Source organism: Hippoglossus hippoglossus, chromosome 17, assembly GCF_009819705.1.
Source record: "Hippoglossus hippoglossus isolate fHipHip1 chromosome 17, fHipHip1.pri, whole genome shotgun sequence".
NCBI classification, from domain to species: domain Eukaryota; kingdom Metazoa; phylum Chordata; class Actinopteri; order Pleuronectiformes; family Pleuronectidae; genus Hippoglossus; species Hippoglossus hippoglossus.
This window is the reverse complement of record NC_047167.1, coordinates 24,327,274-24,346,773: the sequence shown is the minus strand read 5'-3', so window position 1 is coordinate 24,346,773 and position 19,500 is coordinate 24,327,274. Positions and strand designations below refer to the sequence as shown.

General features: G+C 48.6%; 1 protein-coding gene across 2 annotated transcripts; it reads left to right on the top strand.

Moving 5' to 3' along the window:
- Positions 1-1,104: 1,104 nt before the first annotated feature.
- smg7 (SMG7 nonsense mediated mRNA decay factor) lies at positions 1,105-16,843 on the top strand. Of its 2 annotated transcripts, XM_034612811.1 has the most exons (23): positions 1,105-1,250; positions 2,001-2,032; positions 5,990-6,107; positions 6,230-6,362; positions 6,786-6,957; positions 7,320-7,391; positions 8,329-8,479; positions 8,570-8,705; positions 9,725-9,887; positions 9,977-10,136; positions 10,254-10,324; positions 10,821-10,881; positions 10,960-11,079; positions 11,878-12,301; positions 12,377-12,518; positions 12,863-13,266; positions 13,464-13,811; positions 13,991-14,137; positions 14,424-14,510; positions 15,450-15,600; positions 15,684-15,854; positions 15,946-16,106; positions 16,353-16,843. In XM_034612811.1, exons 1-23 carry the CDS (start codon positions 1,225-1,227, stop codon positions 16,464-16,466), a joined length of 3,564 nt encoding a protein of 1,187 aa, XP_034468702.1. In that variant the 5' UTR covers positions 1,105-1,224; the 3' UTR covers positions 16,467-16,843. The 2 variants fall into 2 exon arrangements, with proteins under 2 accessions (XP_034468702.1, XP_034468703.1); XM_034612812.1 differs by lacking the exon at positions 13,991-14,137.
- The last annotated feature ends 2,657 nt before the right edge of the window (positions 16,844-19,500 follow it).

Sequence of the window (19,500 nt, the reverse complement as noted above, 5' to 3'; positions counted from 1 at the left end):
GAAACTTTTAATTCATTCATTTGTTTTAACATCTTTATTTCAGACTGTCAACATAGAAGCTCAACATACAGTGTTAAAACAGAAGGATGGTCACAAACTGCCACGTATAAATTATACATTCAGAAAATCAAATGTCCAGTGGAGTTTGAATGTGGGGCTCGTGGACACTTGATGACATCACAGGAGCAGGATGGAGGCGGGTTGTGTTTTTCTGTTGTTTGGTTTCCACTGAAGAATCCATCACTTACTTCACTTGGGTTCTGCTCTGACTCTGTTTACACCTGAAACTCCAGAAGGGGAATAATGAGCAGTTAATGAGGGAATTTACACACACACACACAGACACACACGCACGCACGCACGCGCACACACACACACACACTGTGATACAACAAATGATGAAGAGACACGTCGGACACAACCAGCAACAAACCACAGGATGAAAACTGAAGTAGGTTATTATTATTATTAGTCGTAATATTAGTAGTTGTAGTATTACTGATACATTCACTGATGTAAATAATCTGATTTATGTCATATGTTAAATTATTAAAATTTCTCAAACATGTAGAGAAATAACAAAGTACACATAACTCAAAAGTTATTGTGTTAGTGAGTATGTGTCTTAGTGTGTTAGTGTTAATGTGTGTTAGTGTGTATTAGTGTGTGTGTATGTGTTTGTTAGTGTTAGTGTGTATTTGTGTGTGTGTGTGTTAGTGTGTATTAGTGTTAATGTGTGTGTGTTTCTGTGTGTGTTAGTGTGCATGTATTAGTGTGTGTGTGTGTTAGTGTTAGTGTGTGTATGTGTGTGTATGTGTTTGTTAGTGTGGATTAGTGTGTGTGTGTGTGGTTTAGTGTGAGTATGTGTGTGTGTGTGCGTGTATTAGTGTGTTAATGTGTGTATGTGTGTGTTAGTGTTAATGTGTGTGTGTGTGATTGTTAGTGTGTATTAGTGTGTGTGTATGTGTGTTAGTGTGTGTTAGTGTTAATGTGTGTATTAGTGTTAATGTGTGTTAGTGTGTTAGTGTTAATGTGTGTATGTTAGTGTGGATTAGTGTGCGTGTGTTAGTGTGTTAGTGTGTGTGTGTGCGTGCGTTAATGTGCGTGTGTGTGTGTGTGTGTCAGTCAGACTGGAACAATATGGCGCCGGCAGCAGCAGCAGCGTTAGCAGCGTTAGCATCGTTAGCTCCAGGACCAGTGTCTGTGTGAATGTGACCCGGCAGGATGACCCTCTGTGCCCAGTACCTGAGGTAAGGTGTGAGCGGGTCCGCGCACCTGTCCGGACACGTGCACGCGGAGGGTTTGATTCGGCAGGTGAATTGTTTGGTGGCTAACGCTAAAGCTAACAGGTTGGGGGACCACCCCCTCAGCTCAATGTTGGCGCTAGCTAGCAGCTAGCAGCTAGCTGCTCATATCAACAAACAATCGGCGGTACGTCGTGCGGCTCCTCGCGCACATCCCGCCGGATGTTCGGGTCCAGTCGGTGCGGTTCTGTGTAGCGCTGGTGATCGGTGTCTTTAATTGGTCTGAAGTTAAGGTTAAATGCGTGTTTACCCGCCAGTGACCGAGTCGGTGTGTTATTGCTAGTTAGCTTTAGCCTGCTAGCGTCTTTCTGCGCACGTCGGGTTAGCATTAGCGAGCAGATGTGTCTTCGTGTTAAAGTTGGTTCTGGTGAGTGATCGGCGGCTTGTGAGCTGATATCAACCCGCTACATGTGTTCATCTGCCGGGTCAGCCGGTCCCAGGAGCAGGTGCTACCCAGCGGTGCTGGGGGCGGCTAACTGCTGGTTTGTTTGTGTGCCTGGTCACAGTTTGGATCCAGGTGATAGTCAGAGCCCGGCAGCAGCCCAGCCTCAACAGCAACAGACCTGATCTGTTGAGTGTATAAATGAAGTCATCAGGAAGTCTGTCTCTGGTTGTGTCTCTGGTTGTGTCTCTGGTTGTCTCTCTGTCTGTCTGTGTGTGTGTGTAACCTCTCTCTCTTCTCTTACATGTGAACAGACAGGCTGAGGCCCTGAAGGCTGACATGACAGGTCAGTATGATCACACGTCCTCACGACATGCACCTGTCCTCAGGACATGCACCTGTCCCCACTACATGTACCTGTCCCCACTACATGTACCTGTCCTCACTACATGTACCTGTCCTCAGGTGACCTGTCCTCACTACATGTACCTGTCCTCAGGACATGCACCTGTCCCCACTACATGTACCTGTCCCCACTACATGTACCTGTCCTCACTACATGCACCTGTCCTCAGGTGACCTGTCCTCACTACATGTACCTGTCCTCAGGACATGCACCTGTCCCCACTACATGTACCTGTCCTCACTACATGTACCTGTCCTCACGACATGTACCTGTCCTCACGACATGCACCTGTCCTCACTACATGCACCTGTCCTCAGGTGACCTGTCCTCACTACATGTACCTGTCCTCAGGTGACCTGTCCTCACTACATGTACCTGTCCTCAGGTGACCTGTCCTCACTACATGTGACCTGTCCTCACTACATGTACCTGTCCTCAGGTGACCTGTCCTCACTACATGTACCTGTCCTCAGGTGACCTGTCCTCACTACATGTGACCTGTCCTCACTACATGTACCTGTCCTCAGGTGACCTGTCCTCACTACATGTACCTGTCCTCACTACATGTACCTGTCCTCACTACATGCACCTGTCCTCACTACATGTACCTGTCCTCACTACATGTACCTGTCCTCAGGTGACCTGTCCTCACTACATGTACCTGTCCTCACTACATGTACCTGTCCTCACTACATGCACCTGTCCTTACTACATGTACCTGTCCTCACTACATGCACCTGTCCTTACTACATGTACCTGTCCTCACTACATGCACCTGTCCTCACTACATGCACCTGTCCTCACTACATGTGACCTGTCCTCACTACATGTACCTGTCCTCACTACATGTACCTGTCCTTACTACATGTACCTGTCCTCACTACATGCACCTGTCCTCACTACATGTACCTGTCCTCACTACATGCACCTGTCCTCACTACATGTACCTGTCCTCACTACATGTACCTGTCCTCACTACATGTACCTGTCCTCAGGTGACCTGTCCTCACTACATGCACCTGTCCTCACTACATGCACCTGTCCTTACTACATGTACCTGTCCTCACTACATGCACCTGTCCTTACTACATGTACCTGTCCTCACTACATGTACCTGTCCTCACTACATGTACCTGTCCTCAGGTGACCTGTCCTCACTACATATACCTGTCCTCACTACATGTACCTGTCCTCACTACATGTACCTGTCCTCAGGTGACCTGTCCTCACTACATATACCTGTCCTCACTACATGTACCTGTCCTCACTACATGTACCTGTCCTCACTACATGTACCTGTCCTCACTACATGCACCTGTCCTCACTACATGCACCTGTCCTCACTACATGTACCTGTCCTCACTACATGTACCTGTCCTCACTACATGTACCTGTCCTCACTACATGTACCTGTCCTCACTACATGCACCTGTCCTCACTACATGCACCTGTCCTCACTACATGTACCTGTCCTCACTACATGTACCTGTCCTCAGGTGACCTGTCCTCACTACATGTACCTGTCCTCACTACATGTACCTGTCCTCACTACATGTACCTGTCCTCAGGTGACCTGTCCTCACTACATGTACCTGTCCTCACTACATGTACCTGTCCTCACTACATGCACCTGTCCTTACTACATGTACCTGTCCTCACTACATGCACCTGTCCTTACTACATGTACCTGTCCTCACTACATGCACCTGTCCTCACTACATGTACCTGTCCTCACTACATGCACCTGTCCTCACTACATGTACCTGTCCTCACTACATGTACCTGTCCTCACTACATGTACCTGTCCTCAGGTGACCTGTCCTCACTACATGCACCTGTCCTCACTACATGCACCTGTCCTTACTACATGTACCTGTCCTCACTACATGCACCTGTCCTTACTACATGTACCTGTCCTCACTACATGTACCTGTCCTCACTACATGTACCTGTCCTCAGGTGACCTGTCCTCACTACATATACCTGTCCTCACTACATATACCTGTCCTCACTACATGCACCTGTCCTTACTACATGTACCTGTCCTCACTACATGTACCTGTCCTCACTACATGTACCTGTCCTCACTACATGTACCTGTCCTCACTACATGTACCTGTCCTCACTACATGTACCTGTCCTCAGGTGACCTGTCCTCACTACATGTACCTGTCCTCACTACATGTACCTGTCCTCACTACATGTACCTGTCCTCACTACATGTACCTGTCCTCAGGTGACCTGTCCTCACTACATGTACCTGTCCTCACTACATGTACCTGTCCTCACTACATGTACCTGTCCTCACTACATGTACCTGTCCTCACTACATGCACCTGTCCTCACTACATGTACCTGTCCTCACTACATGTACCTGTCCTCACTACATGCACCTGTCCTCACTACATGTACCTGTCCTCACTACATGTACCTGTCCTCACTACATGTGACCTGTCCTCACTACATGTACCTGTCCTCACTACATGTACCTGTCCTCACTACATGTACCTGTCCTCACTACATGTGACCTGTCCTCACTACATGTACCTGTCCTCACTACATGTGACCTGTCCTCACTACATGTACCTGTCCTCACTACATGCACCTGTCCTCACTACATGCACCTGTCCTCACTACATGCACCTGTCCTCACTACATGCACCTGTCCTCACTACATGCACCTGTCCTCACTACATGTACCTGTCCTCACTACATGCACCTGTCCTCACTACATGTACCTGTCCTCAGGTGACCTGTCCTCACTACATGTGACCTGTCCTCACTACATGTACCTGTCCTCACTACATGTACCTGTCCTCACTACATGTACCTGTCCTCAGGTGACCTGTCCTCACTACATGTACCTGTCCTCACTACATGTACCTGTCCTCACTACATGTACCTGTCCTCACTACATGTACCTGTCCTCACTACATGTGACCTGTCCTCACTACATGTACCTGTCCTCACTACATGTGACCTGTCCTCACTACATGTACCTGTCCTCACTACATGTACCTGTCCTCACTACATGTACCTGTCCTCACTACATGCACCTGTCCTCACTACATGCACCTGTCCTCACTACATGTACCTGTCCTCACTACATGCACCTGTCCTCACTACATGTACCTGTCCTCAGGTGACCTGTCCTCACTACATTGGCTCAACCTGCTGTCGCCCACTTTAACTCTGGTGTTCTGGTATCACCGTTCACTTTGAATCTGGTCAGATCACCATGGTAACAGATGCAGCAGGGCTGAGTAGCTTCAGACGATCAAAGTAGAGTGATGGATGTACATGATCGTTATTTCTGTTTAATTCATCTGCTTAATATTTTTTGATGAATCATTTTCTCTATGAAATGTGAGAACACGCAGAGTCCAGGTTTGTGTCAGGACGCTCAGACCTGAAGATGAAAACAGTTTTACATCATCACAAGAGTAGTGAGTTATATTGATTCTATAACTAGAACTTCTCAGTGGAGTTAACACCTCCACCAACAACAAATATAACCCTTAAAAAATATTATGAGTTCTTCTCTGATCCATAAATTATCCTTCAACAGGTTTACTGGAGTTGATCCATGCAGCTGTCTTGTTTCAACTCATTAGATTCTAGTGCAGACGCTGCATCTGAGTTTCGACACTTAACAAGATTTCTATTAATGGACCAGTTATTACACAAAACAAGTCAAACTTTTTCAAATATTTAATATTTTCTCAATATTTGTGCATGAACTTTGTCTAAAAGCAGAGAAATGATCAGATCAAACAATGAGTGACATTTGATTTTCTGAGCTTTGAACCCAGGGTCAGTATCCAGGCCCAGCGTTGTCCCCGCTGTTCCTCCAGCGGATTTACACCAGTGTTCCCACCTCTCTACTCTGTTGTGTAGATTCTAAGCTGGGGGCGGCAGAGGTGTGGACGTCTCGGCAGGCCCTGCAGGACCTGTACCAGAAGATGCTGGTGACTGACCTGGAGTACGCTCTGGACAAGAAGGTGGAGCAAGACCTGTAAGCGGCTCGGCCTCCACTCCCCCACACATCGCAGAGAAACCTGCAGTTAGTTTAGAGTTACGACAGGGAGACAGGGAACCTCTGTCTCCCTGTCGTCTCACTCCTGTGTCTCCCTGCAGGTGGAATCATGCGTTTAAGAACCAGATCACCACCCTGCAGAGCCAGGCCAAGAACCGAGCCAACCCCAACCGCAGTGAGGTCCAGGCCAACCTGTCGCTGTTTCTGGAGGCAGCAAGTGGCTTCTACACACAGGTACGAGTCCGGTGGCTCTCAGAAGTCCATCCTACCCTGTGTAAACTAAATGACCTTCACGTAACCTGGAATGAGTTTTCAGGATTCTTTTAGAATTTAGAATAAAATCTATCTTTGTAGTGTTGGATCATGCTGCTCAGAACAACAACTCTGCTGGAAAATACTTCAGAATGATAAAAATAAGGAGTTAATTTTAACTGGACGTGACTAAAATGCAGATAAACTTGTAACAGCACAATCAGAACAAGGCAGAGAGGAAGAACACATGCTCTGTTTTTTCAGTGTTTCCTCTGAAAATGAGCTTCTACCTCCTTCAGCTCTCAAAGCTCCTTAGACTTTAGGATTTAAGACTCTTTCACACCTTGTTTGGTTCAGAAGTTGGTTTGTGTTTAAAAGACGCCTGCTCTTCCTCCGGTGTCTCAGTTACTGCAGGAGCTGTGCACTGTCTTTAACGTGGACCTGCCGTGTCGCGTCAAATCGTCTCAGCTCGGCATCATCAGCAATAAACAGAGCAACACCAGCGGCATCGTCAGCCCCCAGCCCAGCTCCTGCTCCTACATCTGCCAGCACTGCCTCGTCCACCTCGGAGACATCGGTGAGAAACCTCCACACTTTGAAAACTCTCTGAGCTCAAGGTAGACATGTTCGATCCATCAGCCATGTGTGTATCAGCCAATATCATACACAGGGTTAGTAGCATACAGCAGTTAAAATACGTTATAAAAGTGAATGTCCAAGTGTCAGAATCAGGAAGTTAAAATGTTACAGAAACATCTGTAGTTGTATGTGAATCAGATTCATTTTCTGTCAATCAACTGATCATCGATCATCTCTGCTCTGATATTATCACAGTGAACAGGACAGATTAGTTTATAAGTCCTTTATAGAAACAATCTTCCACTAGGCTGATAGTAAACACTCCAATGTCATGTTTCATTTTGTGTTTCTGTGTTTCAGCCCGTTACCGTAATCAGACCAGCCAGGCGGAGTCATACTACCGACACGCAGCTCAGCTGGTTCCATCAAACGGTGAGTCGGTACCTCCCTCCTTCTAGTGCTCTGTGCTAAGCTAGGCTTATGGCTATCTTACAGTCTTATTGGATACACTGAGGAGGTGGGTGGGCTTATCTGAAACCATCCATCCAGTGTCTTCCCCTGATCTGGGCTCTGGTCACTGAAGAGGTAACTGGCCAAGTTATTTCAGATGTCCCTCTCCCCAGCAACAGTTTCCCAGCTCTTTCTGGTGGATCCTGAGGCGTTCCCAGGCCTGATGGGATGTGTAGTCCCTCCAATGAGTTCTGGATCTACTCTGTGGTCTCCTGGTTCAGGGTGCCCAGTGACCTCCAATGGAAGGCACCAAGGAGGATCCTGACTCGATGCCCGAACCACTGTCCTCTAGAGCTGCACGATGTGACGTCATTGTTGAATGTTGCGATGACCTGTGATAAATATACAAATGCTTAAGTATACGGTGTTATAGGCTTTGTGCTTTGGTTTCACTGCTATAGACGCCGTACAGAGAGTGGTCTGTGCAGACACTGGAAACAATTGAAAAGAATCATTTCCATTCCATCAACATGGTTTTATAGAAAACATTCCGCCAGGCTACAGACGCAGGGACCACGGACATCTCCACAGCCCGAGGGAGAGGACACCTTGTCTCTAAGGCTGACCCCACCCGTCTCAGGCCCTGTATTCCCCTCATTCGAGATACTTAAAAGTCCAAACCAAAGTTTTATATCTGATTTATCAAATGTCACATCAACAAAAAACAGACATCTCATAGCATAAACTATTTTGGTTTTATTGTTTCAAGTAAAACTCACTGAGCTTGTTTCGGTCATCGGTTCTGCACAAAGTCAGACCTGTTCTAAAAGTAGAAAAGTGAACTTTTCTGGAGCTTGAAGCAGGTTTTCTTCAGCGGCCATGTTTATAGTGAAGTGAAGCTGCTTTTTGTCTGCTGCAGGTCAGCCCTACAACCAGCTGGCCATCCTGGCCTCTTCTAAAGGAGACCACCTCACCACCATCTTCTACTACTGCCGCAGTATCGCAGTCAAGTTCCCCTTCCCAGCAGCCTCCACCAACCTGCAGAAGGCCCTGTCCAAGGCCCTGGAGAGGTAACTGCACCGCACGCACACACTTTGACCGACGAGGACCTGAACTCAGCCTGAAACGTCTCGGGTGTTTTCTCTTCTTTGTCTCTGTAGTCGTGAAGAGGGGAAAACCAAGTGGAGTGTGTCAGATTTCATCAAGGCCTTCATCAAGTTTCACGGTCATGTCTACCTGAGTAAGAGTCTGGACAAAGTGGACGCTCTGAGGGAGAAACTGGAGGAGCAGTTTCAGGTAATGATGCCGACAGTCTGGGGTTTGTGTCGTCCTGTAACTTTACTGTGAATCACTCTGAGCGACGGCTCCAACAAAACGTGACATCAAGTTTGATGAAAACCAACTCACATTTATAGAATGAAACAATAAAACATCACTGTTGTGATTTATCAGTGAAGCTAAGTGGTATTTACAGGAATTAGGTTGACGATATTGTTACTACATTGATCAGTGCATCATTCTGTGTTCCTAATGGTTAGTCAGGTTTAAGCAGCATTCGCTTTGTCAGATGGTTGTTCTACATTTCTGACGCAAACAAAAACGCTGGTCGTTCACTTTGAAAATGTTCACATTTGTTACTGAACTGCATTGTGGGTCAGCTCGTGCTGTGTGAGGCAGAAGCTGTGACTGGAGGCAACCAATCAAATCAGGGTAATATGAAAGAGAAGCAGGAAACTGATAGTTAGCATCGGCACCAAGCGTCAGCCACACACCTTCCGTCAGGTGTTCACACGTACAAGTGAGTCCAGCATCGTGAACCTCTCTTCAGGTCGACGTGGGAAAACACGTTTCTTTCACTGTGGTCGGCTTTAGTCAAATTCCCAGAGTGTTCACTCCCCATCAAATGAAATGACACACACACACACACACACACACACACACACACACACACACACACACACACACACACACACACACACACACACAAATTGTGGGAGACCAGGAGCAGTTGTGTAACCATCATATTTCAGCTCTGACAGACTTATCAGAGCTTATTATTATAATGAAAACAATAAGAGTGATAATTGTAAATGTAAAGATGTTGTTAATGACAGCAGCAACAGTTCATATAATGATAATTATTGTGGTCATCTGCATCCTGCAGCAGTAAAGTCAGAGATACCTGCGAAATATGAGAGAAAGGATCTATGGGAGAAAAAACACAAAGTTAGTGACATGTAAATAAATGGGGCACACTGAGAAGTTCTCAGTGTGGAGAAGTCACCTGGCTTGTGTCTGTGTGTCTGTGTGTGCAGAGGCTGATCCTGCAGAAAGCTTTCAGTTCTCAGCAGCTGGTCCACATCACAGTCATCAACCTGTTTGAGCTCCACCACCTCAGAGACCTGACGTGTGACGGCAGCGAGCCGGCCTACAGCAGCGAGCAGCAGATCAGCTGGTTCCAGCTGCTCGGACTCTTCAGTAAGAATCACTCTGTCAGAACGCTGCTCCTTCTGAATCTGATTGATTGGGTGCTTCCTGGTGTCTGATGTCACTTCCTGTGTCCTCAGTGTCCTTCCTGGGCGTCATGTGCAGCCGTGTTCTGCTCAACAAGACCAGGGGGGAGGACATCATGGGGGAGTGTCCTCTGCCGGCCATCAAAGTTTCCCTGGACTGGCTTAAACTGAAACCCAGCGTCTTCCACGAGGCCGCAGTCGACCAGAGGCAGCAGTAAGTCCATCGCCGCTCCGTCACTAACCCAACACGGAGGTGGAACATTTGTCGTCTCTGTGGTTTGATTCGTTCTGTGCTGAAGCTTGATCTCGTCTTCCTCCTCCTGTCCCTCAGTGTTTGGCCCTGGCTCGTCTCCATCCTCAACAGTTTCCAGCCCCAAGAGTACGACGTGTCCTGTTCCTCAGGTAGGACACCTGCTGCTGTTGATCCATATGCAGACCAACAGGTATTGATCAGGTTCTTGATGGAGTTCACTGATCGATTGGTGCTCTGATCTGAGTCCTGCCGACGTTACAGTCAGCGTTAAGATGAAGAACAATGATCCAGGAACAAACAACTTTGTGTCTGAGTAGGGATGTCACGATATGATAAGTGAGTGTCTCTCCTGGGCAGCGGCTCTGAAACCTGTCACTGTGAACTCCATCAGTTCCCTCTTCTCCACTAACGTTTCAGTGGCTCACGAGAGGCAGGACACCGGTCTCAGCTGTGGCAGCTGTCCATACAAACGACCATACGTCTTTACATAAATACAATCAACACCCAGGAAAATCGGGTTTAAATTTGCTCCCTGGGGTGAATGAATGTGATAAAACAGAATTTTTACTTTAGTGTCAACATGTTTCCTTTTGAATGAGAGACTCTCAGATGTCGTCCCTGAAGGTGTGTTTGTTTTCTCCACAGTCACTCCCCTGCCAGAGGAGTTTGAGCTGCAGGGTTTCTTGGCTCTCCGGCCGGCTCTGAGGTACAGAGTCGCCTCCGTCTTTGAGTGAGAGAGTGTTTGGTCGCTCTGTGTCTGAGCTGACTTCTGTTTCTGTTTCAGGTCTCTGGACTTCACCAAAGGTCATCAGGGAATCCTGGTGGACAGAGACGGCCCGCCGGTCCACACTCGACACCAGAGACTCATCAGTCTGGGTAAATGGGTGGCAGACAACCAGCCAGGGTGAGTGTTGGTGTGTGGCTGCATCTGACAGCATTCACACTGCAGGAGCACAGAGAACCCAGCAGGTCGCGCTCTGCAGTCAGTTTATGAAGCTCTTCATTAACAAAGCAGATCGTTACATGATCAGAACGTACACGGCGAGGGAAGCTGAGCAAAATCACGTTTATCACGTTTATGAACAGAAAGTCAAACAAAGACAATAGAAAATTCTTTCTCTTATTTTCTTTTTGACGTCATTTAAACCGAAAGTCGTTGACATTTTTTCCACTTAAATTAAGAAAATAATTTTCTGATTAATAATACAAACACAGAGTTGCTACTGTTTAAATCCTGAGGGTTTTTATGTCTCCGCGCTGGCGACACCCAGTGGTTGGAGGCATTATGTGTTCATGTTGTCCCTCCGTCCCATTCTTGTGAACAGTGTCACCGGAAGGCCAGGAGGGCATTTCTTCAAATTTGGTTCAATCATTCATTTAGACTCATGGATTAAAAGATTAGATTTGGGAGGTCAAAGGTCACAGTGACCTCAAATTGTGAATGTAACATGTCAGGAGCGTGTGTGACACTGTAACTGGTTAGCAGTGGAATAAACCACAGGACAGTGATTCTAGTTTTCAAACCTGATGTGAAACTTCTCGTCACTGTTGCAGCTTCTCACATTTTCTTATACATGTTATTTGAAACTGATCACATGACTACTCTCTGCGTTACTGACGGTGTAACCATGAAAGTTATGAAGAGAAAGAGACGATGAAGTAAAAGTTTGACCTCAGCACGTTCTCTCTGTCTCCTCTACAGGCTGATTCAGTGCAGAGTGAGTGAGGACGGTCTCCTCCTGTTCATCACTGACATTCCAGAGCAGGCCATCGAGGAGCCGCAAGAGAGGGAGGCACCGGTGCTGCAGGAGTCGTCAAACGGCGAACAGATGCCTAACGACGGCGGAAACTCCGGCCTGAAGTCGGTGCTGTCGGCGGGGAAGACGCAGAGCTCGTGGCCTGACAGTAGTGACAGACCCGTCGTCACCTTCAAGGAGAACATCAAACCCCGAGAGCAGAGCCGCGAAATGATGCGGAACCCTCATCAGAAGGACGGCGGCAAAGAGCGCAGAGACTTCGGTAAAGGCAACGGGGCTGCTGGGAAAGGAGAGCTAAAGAGGGACGGGAAGAGGAAGAGCGAGCTGAAGAAAACCGGCCACGAGAAAACGACTGAGGCCGTAAAACAGGTAGAGAAGCTTCATCCTGAGCAGCTCAGCGGCGACGCAGCACATGACGTGTTTGACTCGTTTCCTGTGTCTCAGGTGAAGGCTCAGACGGAGCTGAGGAAGACTCCGGTGTCCGAGGTGAAGAAGACTCCTGTCACTCAAACTCAAACCACCTGCTCCTCCCAGTTCATCCCCATCCATCATCCTGGAGCCTTCCCCCCCCTGCCCAGCAGACCCGGTATATATATATATACCCAATATATTGTGTATTATTATTTATATGCACTGTATACACACGCACATACATACATTTATATATATACATATGAATATGTATATATACAGACAGAGATCTGAATGATTGTACTGTTTTATTCTTCATGTGATTTCTGATGCCGGATTCTTCTTGTTCTGGGTTTGTACCCTGATGGTTGATGCACTTTTTGTAAATCGCTTTGGATAAAAGCTAAATGATATGTAATGATTTTCAGACATTGGTGAGATCAATTAATTTTATTTTTCTCTTGTCAGCGACAAGAGAAAAGTTGGTGTCAATTCTGCTCCTGCTTGGTTCCTCTGCAGGTTTCCCGCCCTCAGCCTACGTGATCCCTCCTCCGGTGGCGTTCCCAGGGCTCCAGGTGAATCCGGGCTTCACCTTCTCCACCGGCGTGTCCGTCCCCGGACCGTTCCTCCAGCCAGCTGCCCACACTCAGGCTGGCACACAGGTTCAGGCCGGAAAGCAGTCCCACATTCCCTACAGTCAGCAGAGGCCCTCCGGTCCAGGGCCGGGTCAGGGCCCTGGGTCCATGAACCAGAGCCCCTCCCAGGGTCAGCAGCCCCTGTCCCAGCCGCCCTCCCAGCAGGCTTTGCAGCAGTCTGTCCAGCTGCAGGTGCAGACGATGAGCCAGCAGCAGCAGTCTCCCACCAGACCGGTCCAGCAGGTCGGGATCGGGAAGAGTCCGCCTCACCTCCCAGGACTGCAACAGGTCAGGCCACAAAACACAAAACAACTTCCTGTTTCCACCTCAGTGTTAACTTTCAAACGCCAACCTAGCACAGATCGTTTGTGCGTGTTAGTGTGTGTGGTGCATCTTTTAATATATTCACACCTTTATAAAAACAGACTGACCTCTAGTGGTGATAAGTAGACAGAACACCTGACCCTGGTTGTGTCTGGTCTCAGTACATGCAGGTCCAGGACCAGCCGGCTCAGATATGGAACCAGGCACAGGCGGCACTGCAGAAGATGAATCCCATGCAGATGTCCATGAAGCAGCAGCCGTCACAGACGTTCTTCATGGCGTCTCCGGATCCTCTCAAACTGTACGAGCACCAGCTGCAGCCACAGCTGTCCAACATGGACAAGAAGATCAAGTTCCCCGACGCCAAGATGCAGGACTTCTACTGGGAGCCGTCCTACAGGATGGGGGACGGCCTTGCCGTGATGGCAGACAGGATGAAGAGGCCCCCACCGGGTGGTATCTGCTCAGAGCAGGACGGCTCCACCGGGCCCCGGGGGCCCCCCTTTGAGGTGAGCAGCTCTCTGGGACCTGTTTGGAGGAGGTGGTCCTGTCCTCATGCTTTTCTGTCTCTATGCTGACCTCTGTAATTTCCTTCTTTTCACCTCTGTCTCACTCACTTGCCTTTCTTTCACCTCCACTTTCCTTTTTCTTCTTCCTCTCCTTCTTCTCCTCCTCTTCCTCTCACCAGGACAAGAGCTCGCCTCTCCTGCCTCCTGACCTGTTAAAATCTCTAGCAGATTTTGAGGAGGAGGAGGAGCTCGTCTTTTCTAAGCCTCCTGATTTCTTCCAGGCCTTGGCTGCTCCTCTTAGTTCTGCTCCTGGACCAAACATGTTTGTATGTACCCGACCCTCTGCAAACAGACCCATCCTGCTCTATAGCGCCACACTCTGCTCGTCAGTCTCCAGCTGCTAACTTCTTATGCCAGTATTCGTAATCTATGAGAATGATCATGTGACCTTGTCGTCTCATGTGTCAAACTGCAGCGTCCATAACTTCTCCTCAGAACAACGAGGGCTTTTAATGTTAAACAACTGTGTGAACATGGTTCAGCTCAGTAAACCTCAGACCGTCACAGGTTAGACTCCGTCTCTCTCATCATGTCTGTCCCTCGTCTCTGCAGCTGTCCAACCAGACCAGGATGGAGAGCGGCCCCGAGGTCATCAGCCAATCGTCTTCTCTTCTGCCCATCTCTGGTTTCCCCATGCAGGTGAGACCAAAGAGACATGATTCACTTTTGTTCCTGTCTGTGTCACAACCATAAAAACAGACGTAGACTCTGGGTCCAGGAAGTGAAGCCAATGCAGACGTGCCTGAAACCCGTCTTCTGTGTAGTGACCAGCAGGGGGCGACTCCTCTGGTAGTTTCTATAGAAGTCTATAGAAAGTGACTTCTCACTTTATAACGTCAGGAAACATTCAGGAGTTTCTGTCTCAGTCTCTAGTTTCAAGTCTTCTTCAAACAGCTGATGTTCATTTAGTGAATTATGATCATTTAGAGTCAAACAGACCATAAAGCACCGGATGTGTTGGGGGGGGGATACCACAGTGTGATTGACAGCTAGCACCGTCCAATGGGTGCAGGGGGCAGGTGTAGGTGGGCGGGCAGTGTCCTCGAGCTCTCAGTCAGGCTCCACCCCCTTCCTCCTAAAATGGTTTCTAAAATTCAAGATGGCGCTGGAGTACAAGTCAAACTGAGGCTTCAGAACAGCAGCTGACGAAGGGGACGTCATGTCACATGCTGCACGGTGGACGACACGGTGGACGACACGGTGGACGACACGGTGGACGACTGCTCCTGAATGTTCACAGAGAAACGGCTGCTAAGTGATGAGGAGGGCCTAACTCGTTGCATTATGGGAAATGTAGGCTCCAGTGTTGTTGGTGTTTGGTTCTTGCACAGATGTGGATCATTGTGTTTCAAACTAATCTCTGTAAGTTTGAATAAAAACTTTAAACCACACGAATGGAACTGAGTGTGGCAGTATCCCAGTTCATCCACCAGAGGGCAGAGTAGATGATACTCAGACCGTGAAAACATGTTAATATGAGAAACCGCAGCATCGTCACTTAATCACAGTTAATTCACAAACAGACATTTGATCAATAACAATCAGCTGCTGATCACGTTTCTGTCCTCATGTGATCAGGAGTACAACCAGAACAGCATCTTCAGTCAGGCGTACGGCAAGACGCTGCCGCCCAGCTCCAAGCCCGACGCTCCCATGATGCACCAGGAGCCGTCCCTCTACTCCCTGTTTGAAGGGACTCCGTGGTCCCCCTCCCTCCCTGCCAGCTCAGGTACGTCTCAGCTGTAAAGACTCAAATTAAGACGAAGACTTTGATGGACCCGTCTCTGATGGAAGCTGTTTTCTCATTGGCAGACCACTCCACCCCGGCCAGCCAATCCCCTCACTCCTCCAACCCCAGCAGCCTGCCGTCCTCCCCCCCAACACACAACCACGGAGCTATGCCCTTCTCTAACTTCGGGCCCATCGGCACTCCGGACAGCCGCGACCGCCGGGTAGTGGACCGCTGGAAGGCCGACAAGACCGGTGAGGGAGGGGCGGGGTCTAGATTTAGAAAACGCAGATGAAACCTAATGAAGAGTTTTTTACGAAGGAATGTTGTATCGTTGTTTCCCAGGAGCCGTCAGCGGCTTCGGTCTGGACTACCTGCCGGCTGCTGCGTCCTCTGCAGCTTCAGACACCAGCTGGCACCAGAGCGGACCGACCGGCAGCTCCTGGACCAATCAGGAGTCTCCAATGGAGGAGTCGTCTTCCACTGTGCTGCTCGACAGCCTCAAGGTCGCTGGTTAATGAGAACGTCATGTGACTGTAACAGCTGATGCAGTTTTATCTAAATCAATACTTTTTAAACTTTATTGTCTTTGGCTTTTATAATTTGTTATTAAGTTTTTAAATTTACTCAACTTGAGTTTCAGACTTTACAAAGATTGATGCTGTTCTCACATGACGACACGTTGTCCACATGTGAGAACACGTCACAGCTGCTGCTCCCTTCAGATCTCTGATGCTGTGCTCTCTCTGCAGTCCATCTGGTCCAGCTCCATGATGCAGCCGGGCCCGTCGGCGCTGGAGCAGCTCCTCCTGCAGCAGAAACAGAAGCAGCAGCGAGGTCACGGCGCCATGAACCCGCCTCACTGAACGGCAGCCGGGCGGCGCTTTGTGTCCGGATGTAAAAACAACCACCGCCAGGAGAAACGGGAGGAAAAAAAACTAAAGTTTGACGAAGACAAGCTCCGACTAAAATGGAAAATTAAACCGGTGAGAAACGGTGGAGGCCGGGGAGGTGACACGCCCCCCCGACGAGGCTGAAACACCACCCCCACCCCCTCGGCCGTCGAGGAGCGGTGACCCCCCTCCTGGATCGGAGGGCGCGGGGTCTCTTCAACCATGGTGCCACGCGCCACGCCACTGCCGGGTTTCCTTCAACCCGCGGAAATCTGAACATTGAGGAACACAACCCCCCCCCCCACCACCACCACTGCCCCAGAAGAACTGCTTTCTCCACAACTAGAAAAGGATGCCACCACCTGGACGTCTGCTCGGTCCTGACAGAGCGCCCGTTTTTAGCGTCTCTGCTGCCGCAGACTGAAGCGAGGTGCTGTGGGAGAGCGAGGACGGTGTGGTGGTCCGGTTCGGGGGGGGGGGGGGTCAGGTGAAGCAGCGGGAGACAAAATAACAGACTGGACTTTCTGCTTTCTCTGTTCATTTTCATTACTGTGGAGGAGGAAGAGGATGAGGGTACTCTGCAGCTGATTGGTCGAATGAAGGAAGGAAAAGGGTTACAGCTATATAAATATATAAATAAATATATATTGCCATAGTTGGACTTTAAACGGGTCTTGTCTCTTAGCCGTGTTGTGAGAACGAGGACTAGACGGTGCTTTGTGACGACGGGGGTGTCCCTCACCTGGACAGACTTTGTGCGACCTTTTTGAGAGAAGAGCCGCGACGCCCGAGAGGACGACTTCGTCAGTAAAAGGGAGGAGGGGCTAAGAACACGAGACCCCGTCAGTGTTAGGGATCGTATCATCGTTAGAGATTTACAGATATGAAAAAAAACTGAGTATTTAGTGATTTGTTTGTAGCAGTTTTAGCTTCACGCTGTGACGTGAACGCAGCTTTGTCTTTTAACTTCTTCTTCCTGTTACTTCTTTAATGAAACTGCTCGATTCCGTCAGTAACTAACCTGCTTCTAATGTTTCTGTTCATCGTCTGACGGGAGGGGGGGGAGAGACTCTGAAATCTCGATTCATCAGTTTTTCATCTTTAGTTACAGCTGCTCTGATTTATTTTTTTTGCCGCTGAAGCTTCTTCTTGTAAAACCTCAAAGTCACAGGAACCGAACTCGAAGCTTCTTCAGAGACGGAACCAGGAACCAGTGATTGTTGTCTCATGCTTCATCTCCTGGTTGTTGTTTGATGAACCAGGAAGTTGATGAGTCATCTGTTCTTTATTCTCTGTTTAGAACAGTTCAAAGCGCAGTTTGGTCGAATCATAAATTGAGTTCAGAGAAAGAAACTGGACGAACATTTAGTACCGAAATAAAAACTATCAATGTAATTGATTATTGTTCTGCTGATGACTCAACGATCAGGGAACCAAAGTTCCACCTGAGACTTCCTGCTCTATCACGTCCGATTTTCATTTAGCCCAAGAACCAAATGGAAAGTTCCTGAGGATCTTGAGTTCCTCTGGTTCTGTGGCTCCTCTGGTTTCTGTGGTTCCTCTGGTTCTGTGGCTCCTGTGGTTCCTCTGGTTTCTGTGGTCCCTCTGGATCTGCAGTCCCTCTGGATCTGTGACTCCTGAATCTGCGGTTCCTCTGGATCTGTGGCTCCTGTGGCTCCTCTGGTTTCTGTGGTTCCTCTGGTTCTGTGGCTCCTCTGGTTTCTGTGGTTCCTCTGGTTTCTGTGGTCCCTCTGGATCTGCAGTCCCTCTGGATCTGTGACTCCTGAATCTGCGGTTCCTCTGGATCTGTGGCTCCTGTGGTCCCTCTGGATCTGTGGTTCCTGGATCTGCGGTTCCTCTGGATCTGTGGCTCCTGTGGTTCCTATGGATCTGCGGTCCCTCTGGATCTGTGGCTCCTGGATCTGCGGTTCCTCTGGATCTGTGGCTCCTGGATCTGCGGTTCCTCTGGATCTGTGGCTCCTGGATCTGCGGCTCCTCTGGATCTGCGGTTCCTCTGGATCTGTGGCTCCTCTGGATCTGTGGCTCCTGTGGTTCCTCTGGTTTCTGTGGTCCCCTGGATCTGTGGTTCTGCGGTTCCTCTGGTTCTGCGGTTCGTGTTGTGACAGTTTGGGTTTTTCTTTCTGTGGGTTCTACCTTGTCGAGTGTTTACATGGCATCAGTCCTGGTTCTTTTAGAGCCAATCAGGAAGCATTGAGTGACAGCTGGCCAGTGGGACACTGAGGCTCTAGCGCCCCCTTCAGGCTTTAGGCTGCTGCAGTGTAAAGACCATGGAGGTTTAATTCAGGCAGACGTCACAGACATGTCTGTTTTCTGTGATAGTTTCATGTTGCATTAATAAAATAAAAAGTTGAATGTGGATGAAGCGTCTCACTCGCAGCTCGACGGCTTCGGTCTCCTTTGGCGTGTTTTTCCTTTTTCTAAATGGACTCTGATGCGGCGATGACATTCCGCTGTGTGAGATGTTCGGGCAGCGTCAGGGCGGCTGCTCCTCATTGGTCAGCGCTGATGTGTTAATGGGAAACATTTGACTCTGTAGACTTTCAGAATTGGTGGAATGAGCCTTTAAATAAACGTGAACTATGTTCTCCTCGACACCGTCTCCGTGTTTATCTGATCTGTTTTCAGCTGGAAGAAAGATTCACTTCTACAAAGCTGAAGAACCAGTTCATCCTCACAACCCAGTGGAGTTCACCCTCTCTACCAGCTGGTGGCGATAATGAACCGATTTATCAACCACCAGTAAACCTCAAGAAGATATCATTTCTGACAGAACACACGTTTATTAAAGGAAACATTTTCTGTTTATCTTCATGTTGATGATATGAATTAGTTGTGAAATGTTTTCATGCTTTAATGTTTCTCAGACCGTCGCTGCAGCTCCTCTCTTCAGCCTCTGTCTCTTTAAGACCCCCCCCCCTCCTGATAAAGTCTGCTCTAATTGGTCAGCTGCTCTGCTCTGTTGTGATTGGTCAACAGCTCACAGTGG